Genomic DNA, 10,712 nt, shown 5'->3' on the forward strand with positions numbered 1-10,712 from the left:
ACACCTTCTCCATACACATCAGTCAATTTCTTTCTGGCTTGAACAGCATTTTTACCCTTTCTGAAGTAAAACAGTAAGATATGTCGAAAATGCTGCTTATCGCTCTCCATATTTAAAAGGGCACCAATCGAAAACTACTGCGTAGAATTAATTGGAATTTTTCACACACAAGCCTTGCCATATTATGAGCTCTCAAAGCATATAAAAATTGTACGGCTTAAGTGTGAAGTTGGGTGCAAAAGAATACAATTAAATCCTCTGTCGGGAAAAAACGAAATGACTTTCCGAACAACCCAATATATCTCCTAACTCATAGCCTGCGTATAGATATTCTTTTCGCCTATCTGCCTTTTCCTCATTTACAATGTACATTTGCGTTAATTATAGTTTTATAAAGAGTATTTTTACTGAAAGTTTATTATGGATAATAAAATGTGCATATATTTGATCTCTGTTATGTTGTCTATTTGTTGTTAATTAGTGACTATTTCTATTCGTGAAGTCATTCTCTCAGTCAGATAAAATTGAATATAAATTGGGCTATTAAAGTATTAGGGCACATGATTGTGGTTAATAGAATTAATTTACTTGCTAATACTTTACTAATTGCTACTTGTTGGTTGAGCAACTTTAAGCTGAACCTTCGGTTTTTTTTTAGAGCGTTGAAATAAATCAAGTTTACCGGCTAGAAATGGTTGCATGGGTAGGTATGCGTTATAGTTACAAATCTACTTTTATTCACTTTACCATACATTAATTATAATAATAACAAAGGCAAATCTTATAATATGTTTTTAAAAGGAAGTAATTCAATTTAAATTGCAACGATTTGTTGATTTATATCCTTGAACTTAAACTGAAACTTACTGACTCACAACGCTAACAAAAATATCTTTAGATTGGTTCATTAGTTTCATTTACGCTTATATTGTTTAGCGTAGTATGTTCATTATACGCAAAATTCTCTCTAACGGTAAACCTATTAGTAACTTGCACACAACACAATTTTAAATTTCTTTAATTTTTATTAAGTACGTTTCGTTTTGAGTGTAATTTATCTATTATGGTTATTGTCTAAATCTAGGTTGTATAATGCCTCTCGTCCACGTGAGGAGTCACAAGATTTTGAAATAGCTGACAGTGAAATATTATTCTGAATATTCATTTCTGAATCTTTTACCCACTACACACTACCTCAAATTAATGAGGGAAAAATTGTTACTGTTGTCAAACCCCCGCCGGGAATCGAACCCGGTGCGTAAAGCCAAAGGTAGTGTGTAATGGTAAAAAATTCAGAAATTGATTTTCAGAATAATGTTTCATATTAAACTAACTCACTTCTAAAAAATAGCTGACGATTACTGTATTGGTTAGAGGCGTTATTCTAATTTCGTTAGAAGATTATCATTTTACGTTGAAAATTTGCTTAATTTTTGGTTGGAACTGTCTTTTTAATTTCCCAAAAATATATGAGAAATCTAAAGGATGTTTTTTGTTTTGATAATTGTAAATGTGGGGCTGCGAAAATAGATAATGCTCCTGCTTTAACTGTCGGAAAATAACCTATGTATTTACCCTGAATGTAATTTTCGAACATCGGTTTTCATCGTCGTCATATAGATTTAAATTGACTTTGAAAACAGCGTTTAGAGGTGCCTAAATGGATTTTGATTTTGAACTCATAATGAACATGTCCCGAGCAATTAAGTCTCTACTTTGAGCGCTCCCATAAAATCGAACTTCATCTATCATTATAAATGTACTTTTTTTAAAAAAAATTGTTGAATTTTAAGCTTTACAAGTGCTTTAGAAACGTTTTACTATTAATGTTTGCGAACTAGCTCGTTTAATTAGCAGTTTCTGTTTATTAATGTTTTAATTCCCGTCGAGTATTATCTAGATTTTCCGCTTGTTTTAGGTCAATCATGTTCACATCGAACCGGAGCATTTAATGAAGAAACGCAGTGTTGATCAAAATGTACGAATTTTGCTATGGTATGACGACAGTGTCTATAGGTAAGCTTCAAATTCAAGCTATTTGTATTTGTTTTCAAATAATAAATAATAAATACCAAAGTAACTAGTCAAATGTTGTTTTATTACTTTTTCGTACTATGTATTTTTAAATACGTAACTTTACAGGTTAGACGAAGAAAAGTTCGAAGTTATAAACGTAAGTGTATTGTTATTTTTTTATTATGATTTGAAGCATAATTATGTATTTCAGAATACTATTTTACCAAAAGCTGTTAAGTTTTGGGAACAGGCGTTGTTTGTAAGAAAAGTAGAAAATGTTATTAGACTAACAAGGTAACAACTCTTGCAAATACAAAGTTACATACATACGAACTTATTATCGTTTTCTCAATAATAATCAAGCAAACGCACCTATTGGGATCCGTCAAATGGGACGAGCATAAAAACATGGCGTCGATTAGGGAAAATTTATCGTAGTTTCTATAGTGTACCGTGCAATTTCCAAGTTTTTAAATTACGATAAAATGATAAGTATTGACACAATATGTGCTTGGGCTGACACAAAGCCTCGGGAAGGAAATTTCGTTGAAGGTGAGCGTGTTTTTAATGCCAATCACATTATAAAATTCGGAAATAACAAATCCGGAAGCTAGCCTTCAAATTCCGTCAAGTTTACTGCCTACTTTTTACAAACTTCTGATTTAAAAAGTGATTCACGTTATATAATTGGTGAGGTGATTCTGGGTGATTTAAGCAATATCATATCAATGACTTGCACGTGCAAAGCCGATTTAAGAGAACGTTGCAAACACATTATTGCAACTTTGTTGTATTGCAGCAGGTAGGTTCTTAACCTCAAAATACTAATATCGTATCATTAGAATTGTGTTAAATCAATTACACAGGAATAAATAATTTCTCACTTTATAATTTTAGTATGATTCTAGTTTTAAATATTAAGGTTATGGCTGATGGTAAATACTTGCTGAAATATAATCATGTGCATTAAAATGACGTGAACAAATTTTTATTCTGGAATTCACTTCTTTGATACCTACTGCTTTCATCCAAGCTTCTATTAGTTTACTTTTTTTTCTAATTTTCCAAATATATTTTTTGCATATATAAAACGGTTAGTTTTTATTGGAAAGTAGTTAATGTAGGTGAAGAATGAAGATCTATGTCTGAAGTGCTATTGCAGCTTTTCACTGAACATATTAATTTTTTATTTGATTTAACTTTAGAAGAAAACTTCGTCGACTCCAACATCAAAAAAGTTTGTACTTTTTTAACGTGTTTTATCATTTTAATGAGCAATTTTACAATTTGCGTGCACAGTTCCTATGTAAATTTTTCCCTCATTCGAGTTATAAATTTTGCCACTAGATGGTGTATGTCCATTTGACGGATCCCAATACCAAAATAGGGCTGGTTGCTTTCAGTAAAGTTTTTCGTTGTTTTAGAAAATGCAACGACACTCAAATTTTTATAAAAAATTCGCTGACACATTGTATAGATAATTGCCTTGAAAAGACAATGTGTGGTGAAGTTGAGGTTCCTGAAGAGCATTTAGACGCATGTAGGATATGTAATTCGACCGGACAAGATTGTAAAATTGCCAAAGGTTCTAGGCCAGGTGAAGGTATAAATGGTTTCGACTTTATTTTTTACATTTCCGCAATGCAAACCGTAAGGTGTAATAAATCATTAACAGTGGCTTACGCTGCCCACTGCCAGCAAGAAACTTCGTTGGATAGGTGAGCTATGACGAATCTTGTTGTTGCATTAAAGTCGTCGATCTAAATTGAACTTCCTTTCTTCAAGACCTATTGCAGGGCATGCCAATCTGTGCCCGGAAAGTATAAATACTAAAGCACAGGAGTTGGAAACGTTACTGTCAACTGTTAAACACGAGATATTGCATGCCTTGGGGTTTTCTGTTAGTTTATTCGCTTTTTATCGGGATAAAGAAGGCAAGCCTCTCACCCCTCGAAAACCCGATACTGGAAAACCTATACTTAACGAGAAGTACGTTCACTATTACTTTTTATTTCAATAAAAAACGATGACAGAACTTTAGTGTTTTTTGATAACCCCCTCCAGGGGCTATAGGATATCAAGTGAAGGCTTCGGTCAAGATAAACACAGTGATAGGGATCTTACTTGCTGGAAACCTTAGGTTCAAGAGATATATGAGGTCTGTTTAAAAAGCATCGCGAATTTTGTGTTTTTTCAAACATTATTTATTCACGAATATCTATTTTGTTCCCTTCAAAATAATCCCTGCCAGATATTGTACTCTTGTGACAACGTTTATTTCATATTCTCGAAGCACTTCAAAAATTTTTTGTGAACTTCTTCAGCTCCTACTTCGATGCCATCTTTATCTCCTCAATCGTAGTGTAGCGTTGTCCTTTCATGGACCTCTTCAGTTTCGGGAACATGAAAAAGTCACAGGTCAGATCTGGGGAATACGGTCGCTGCGGCATTACTAGTTTCTGGTTTTTGGCCAAAAATTCACGCACAAGCAACGATGTGAACAGGAACGTCATCATGGTGCAAAAGTCAATTTTTGTTCTTCCACAAATCCGGGCGTTACTAGCGGATTGCTTCGCGCAAATTGCCCATAACTTGCAGGTAATATTCCTTATTGACCCTTCTACCCAATCGAATCGAAAAACTGTAAGCAGAACCTTCACATTCGATCTAACTTGGCGTGCTTTTTTCGGTCTTGGTTCGTGCGGCAGCTTCCATTGAGATGATTGAGCTTTAGTTTCCACGTCATAACTAAAAACCCATGACAGAGTCCAACAGCTCCTTAGCAATCTTAATGCGATGCTGTTCAATATGGTTTGGTGCTTAGAAACTTCTCTAATGGTGATTCGACGATTGGCCAATACTATTTTCTTCACTTCATCAATGTTTTCGTCAGTTGTTAACGTGCTTCGGTCCAAGGTAGCTTCACCATATGCCACAGTCAACATTCGGAATGCGTCTGCGCACGTAATTTTGTTTTTCAAACAAAATTTGATACAAATTCTTTGATACATTTTTTGGAATAGGCAAAAATCGAAGACGGGCTAAAACACGCGCAAGCAAAGCAGCTGTCAAAAATTAACTGAACATTCAACATTGTCGAACTTGTCGGTATAAGTGAGAGACATGAGTATCAACATAACGCCACAAAAAAAAACTGAAAATCGAATATACGTGACTTGCGGAAATTCAAATTTCGTGATAGTTTTTGAACAAACCTCGTACAAATCGGTATCTGCATGCATATTTAAAAAACCTTCAAAAATACATTTATTTTTGGGCAGGCAAGACCCCTTCCTATATGTACCAAGCCGTTGACTTGATACCCTGAAATGCTAAAGTTATGCAAAAACAATTTTTTAGTTTTTGAATTGTGTAGGTTGCAGACGTATCAATGGAGCGACAAAGTTATAAAAACGTTCAGACGAAGGAATTGGTTGGTTCGAAAGGGGTATGTGGAAAAAGAAGTGAATATGATTGTCCTTCCGAATGTTGTTAAGGAAGTGCAGGAATATTTTAATTGTACCGAACTTGAAGGCGCTGAATTGGAGGACCAGGGGGAGGATGGTACTGCCTTGACTCACTGGGAGAAAAGAATTTTCGAGGTTGGATAAATACAGTCAAATGATGGTAAATCCACTCACAGTGAATCGTTTTAATTTTTAAGAACGAGGCCATGACTGGAACTCATACTCAAAAGCCGATTATATCTAGGATCACTTTAGCTTTAATGGAAGATACAGGGTGGTATAGGGCGAACTATTCGATGGCCAGTTCGATGACTTGGGGGAAGAAGTTAGGATGTGATTTTGTCATGAAAAGTTGCAAGGATTGGATGGTGTCGAAATCCGAAAGGTACATAAGAGACTATATTCCGTCGACTGTTACTTAATTTTTGAAATTTTGCCATAGAGGTTTATCAGTTCATCCATTTTGCAATAAGGTAAAACGTGACCCCCTCCAAACTGAATGTACTGACGACAGGGCTTCTGTTGCCCTCTGTAACCTTGTAAAGCACGATGATGTTTTGCCAGAGCTCTATCAGGTAATTGGTTCACATTATGTAATAGAGATTTAATGACTGTTTAGTGGTTGAAATAGATCTCCTTGTCGTTATTCATCCGCAAGCATAGACATTACATACATATTGTGTGCGTTTCATCATAACAAGGTCGTGAGTCCGAAAAAGACTTATTGAACACGCACCTTCCCTCTTTCCTATCCTGAATCAATTTTCGTATTTTCCGCTTCTGTTACGTTTTTATGCCTTACCATTTCTTTGTTGACTTCCTCCATTTTCATGCTTCATCCAGAAGCGTTTATATATTATTGATTTCTTATGAAAATGGAAGCCAAGTTGGAGAAGAAAAACCTCTGCATTTTCGCAAACAACATTCACGTTTCGCCTTTATTCTGTACAATAAATGCGTGCGAAATGTGGATTCCTATTGTTCATGTTAACTGAATATTTTGCTACCAATTTCGTTTTGATTCTAACAATAATACCCTGAAAATAAAAAGAATTGGAAACGAGTTGATAATTTATGTTTGTGAATTTTAGAATTTCGATTCGATAGAGTATGTAGAAAGTGGTACTGAAATGTATTATGGTGGATCGGTAACGTTAGCCGATTATTGCCCCTATATTCAGGAATTCACCTGGAAAAACAATAACACTATAATTCGAGGATCTCACTGTAGTTACGAAGAAAATAATCCAAGTAAGCTAAATAATTAAATACCTCATCTGCGTAAGTGAATTCCTAATATAATATCATTTATAACACTTTGTGATCCACTTTTATTGGCCATTCAGGCTTAGCGTTCCACTTTGATTTCCGTCACGACTTTAAAAATTGATTTCTGCTTTGCTTGATACAGGAACTGCACATTTATTACTTGATTACTAATAAGAACATTTCTGTATATGGTTTATTAACTAAATGCTTAGGCCCAGGTAAGAACTTCGTCCTGGAGAAATATGGAAGTAATTCCAAGTGTTTCGACCATACTGCTCAAATGTGGGAAGAAAGATCCTGCCGTCAAATGCGTCAATGGTTGCACTGGGGGTCCGGCTGTTATGCCTACCGTTGCGAAAATGGACGATTGCATATTTTGGTAAGAAAAAAGAATAACAGGCATAACGTTTTTGTCAAATATACGAACTATATTCGATCGTCTTTTCTTTCTTCCCATTGAGATTGATTGTAATGCGTCCAGGAGATTGAACGTATTATGTGTGTGATTTTTTGGATAATTCTTTTTTCACAGGTGGGAAATTATAGTTACACCTGTTTTCATGCTCATCAGGAAATATCAATTAGAATAATAAGCGACAATTGGCTACACAAGGGTGCAATTATCTGTCCACCCTGTAGGCAGATTTGTGGGGTAAGTTTTAAATAATCATTTGTATCAATCTATCTCTATCACGTACGATAACCGTGGGACTAAGAAAGGTTNGAATCGATATCTAAAAGAAATATTTCGTTTTTAAATATTACACTATAATTAATTCCGTAACTATAGGTATAACATATGTTTAATTGGTATAAAAAAACACAACGAAAAAGGAATTCGTTATTTTTATGGTACGATTGTTTTTTTTTTTTTTTTTTGAATGAAGGTTGTTTTTAATATTACCATAAAATTGTATTGGTAATGTGATCTATAACATTTACATAAAAGGGTTTCTTTCACAATAAAAGGAATTCCCAAAAAATTGGCCGTTTTCTTTTTTTCTTCTTTTTTGAAAATACACGTCTAAATCACTTGTTAAAAATACCATTTTAAATATGTAACAATAACAATAACAATACCCATCATCTAGACCTTTACCGGAAACAATATTTGTTTTAAAAATATTTTGTATTGACCCTCCAAAAATTGCTCTATAGTGGCGATCATCTCGCAATCTTCTTCGTTTTCCTTTGAGCTGAGGAAAGATGAAAGTCACTTGGGATTAAATCTGGAGAATAGAGTAGATGTTTAAGCTGTTTCAATCATGTTTCTCAAATGATAGCTATCGTAACGTGAATGTTTTGCCGAGTTGAAGCTACTGCACCAGCATTAGCGTGCGACATGGGGATTTGGTGCAGCAGCTACCTAATTTTTCTCCATTTTCGCGTTATCAGTTTGACCGCTCGTATTTTTTTACATGAAAACAAAAGCAGTTTTTGTTTATATTTTTGTGAGTGTTACAAATACTCAATTATCATTATCCAGTGTTTCCTGAGTTTTATGATAACAAGTATACATATTTGTAGTAGTTATATTAATTAAATAAATGTCCAATGATTTAAGATAAAATTATTTATTCTACGTAATTAAATAACATTTGTGTTACATACACATATACATATTATATGCGTCTATTCTTATGCCTAGATATACGTATATATATATATAAAAATCCTAAAATTTCTACACAAAACTAAACAGATCTTAAAAGTAAAACATCAGAATTAATCTAATTAAAATTCTAATGAGATAGTGCTATAAATTAAATAATACTGCAGGTGTGTTAATATACATATGCAAAGGAAAAAAATACCTACTGTATGTAACTCATCTATTTTATGCTACTAATAATAAATAAATTATCACATGTAGTTAATATCAGTCTGAATTGAAATTAAATCATTCATTTTTCTATTTTACTCGTTGTCTGTTTCATCATTTTCAAACACACACATTACGTTTCATTTTCAATCGAAAGTATTGTTTATTACTATTCCTTTTTTCTTCTTTAATATACCTGTAGTAATGCAAACTACCCGAATAAGTTCAGTCTTTCTTTCAGTCAATTTCTTGAAATTGGTGTAAGTATACAATTGTTTGTTTGTACGGTAAATGGTAAATGCTGGATAAAATTAAATTGTACTCACAATTAAACATCTACCGAGTGTTCCAACAGTAAATATAATATTTATTTTCGTGAAACAGCACAGTTTTCATAATATTCAAATTTTTTAATGTTTACCATCTTCATCGAGACTTCCTACGGCGTTATGATGAAATCTAATAAGATAGAAATCACAATTCGCATTTAGAAGCTTCCAAGAAAGTATAATCATGTATTAAATTGTATTTATAAGATGTTTTGAATTTTTTTATGCCTCAGAATTAACTGTTTCGATAGAAAAAAGAAATGCAAAAAATTTAAGATTAATTGATTACAAAAACGACATAAGCTTTGAGTTTCAAAAACAAACGTAAAATTGTTTTTTTTTTCTTTTAATTCTGGAGCACAAAATATGATGATAAACATCTTTTAGTAGAATTTGAATCTTTTTAAAAAATATCCTTTTCATTTCACAAAAATAGATATTTACTAAGTGATGAACAAAGCAAGACTGTTCTAGTCTTCTTGGTATTGGTCTTGCTTATTCCATCATGGTTTTGGTCTTGCTGGTATTGTTTCGGTCTTCGTCTTACGTGTTACGTCTTTTTAATCTGATACTTACGTATTTTTAACTAAGCACAAATTTTTCTTTTTTTCAAATAATTTAACTAATAAATTCACCGGAAGTAATTATTTTTCTTGCGTATTTGGTCAAGACGAATACCAAATTTGCTCGTCCCTAATATTTACTTGTGGGACACCCTGTATAAAAAATAAATGGGTATTTGTGTTATAATAATATCTTAGCCGCTTCCTGCTTGATACAAGCCTACCGAGACCTCAGTAAATCCGAAATTAAGTAAACGTCACCAACCACTCAATCCATACATTTATTGAACAGTCATCTTATATAAATATTAACTAATAATGATAAAAGAGGCTAAATAATCTACGCATGTACTATCGAAAACTAATAGCGTTTTTAGCGAGCGTACGAGTACACTTGAGAAAGTTTTTAAACTGAAGCCACCGCAGCCAGTGTTGTGGGCGTTATTAAAACACTTGACCCGTTCGATTGTTGCATGCTAATAGATTCCTTGTTCTTTCGAGGGCAAAAGCAGCTGCATCTTCGTTTTTCGAAGTAACGCTGAAGCACATAAATATACGGGTCTATTGTAAAATAAGCACACATGCAAATGTCGGCTATCTTCGAAAATATTCTGCATGCATTCGAATGATGAAACACCTGAGCCAGAGGAATCGATATCTAAAAGAAATATTTCGTTTTTAAATATTACACTATAATTAATTCCGTAACTATAGGTATAACATATGTTTAATTGGTATAAAAATCGATGCTATTATTGGTTACTACTAAGGTGACCAACTATACTCATTTACTGAGTTTTGTACTCTTTTCGCAAACCGTCTTAACAGTCAAATTTAATATTCAAAAAGAAAGTTGTTCGAATGTGGCTACATTAATAGACGAACATCCTCATCTAGCAAAAAAAAATCCACTCCAAAGAAAAATATGTTTTTAAAAGAAAATAAAGTTTTTATCGTTTTTTCTTCTTTTTTTTCACCTATGAAATACTTAGAAAGTGTACTCTTTTTGAACAAAAAATACTTGATCACCTTATCTTTATATAAACTATGTACCACTCTTCTATCTGTATCTCATCCCTACATTTTTGCGAAAAATTTTTAAATAAAGGAGAGATTGCAATTATAAATAGATAATTTTTATTTCATAATTTTAGGGAAGATAAACTTCTCTTTTAATCATATACTACGTCGTGTAAGAATTATAATTAAAAAAAAAAAGAGAAACAGATTATGTTACATTTGGAGC

General features: G+C 33.0%; 2 protein-coding genes across 2 annotated transcripts in view; one reads left to right on the forward strand and one right to left on the reverse strand.

The window, feature by feature from the left end:
- Positions 1-10,712, forward strand: part of LOC108733806 (leishmanolysin-like peptidase) — a 33,841-nt gene that overhangs the window by 16,949 nt on the left and 6,180 nt on the right. Inside the window, exons 2-12 of the mRNA XM_018465124.2 lie at positions 1,919-2,016; positions 2,143-2,173; positions 2,228-2,310; positions 3,441-3,734; positions 3,802-4,005; positions 5,393-5,618; positions 5,681-5,868; positions 5,926-6,058; positions 6,575-6,734; positions 6,965-7,131; positions 7,285-7,404. Coding sequence (XP_018320626.1) covers positions 1,919-2,016; positions 2,143-2,173; positions 2,228-2,310; positions 3,441-3,734; positions 3,802-4,005; positions 5,393-5,618; positions 5,681-5,868; positions 5,926-6,058; positions 6,575-6,734; positions 6,965-7,131; positions 7,285-7,404 — 1,704 coding nt within the window. The remainder of the gene's footprint in view (positions 1-1,918; positions 2,017-2,142; positions 2,174-2,227; positions 2,311-3,440; positions 3,735-3,801; positions 4,006-5,392; positions 5,619-5,680; positions 5,869-5,925; positions 6,059-6,574; positions 6,735-6,964; positions 7,132-7,284; positions 7,405-10,712) is intronic.
- The window catches only part of LOC108733807 (prostaglandin E2 receptor EP3 subtype), a 31,651-nt gene continuing 29,459 nt past the window's right edge, over positions 8,521-10,712 (reverse strand). Inside the window, exon 4 of the mRNA XM_018465126.1 lies at positions 8,521-10,124. Within this exon, the coding sequence (XP_018320628.1) occupies positions 9,873-10,124 (252 nt within the window). The 3' untranslated portion in view covers positions 8,521-9,872. The remainder of the gene's footprint in view (positions 10,125-10,712) is intronic.

Source organism: Agrilus planipennis, unplaced genomic scaffold (genome assembly GCF_000699045.2).
Source record: "Agrilus planipennis isolate EAB-ADULT unplaced genomic scaffold, Apla_2.0 scaffold11, whole genome shotgun sequence".
Classification (NCBI taxonomy): domain Eukaryota; kingdom Metazoa; phylum Arthropoda; class Insecta; order Coleoptera; family Buprestidae; genus Agrilus; species Agrilus planipennis.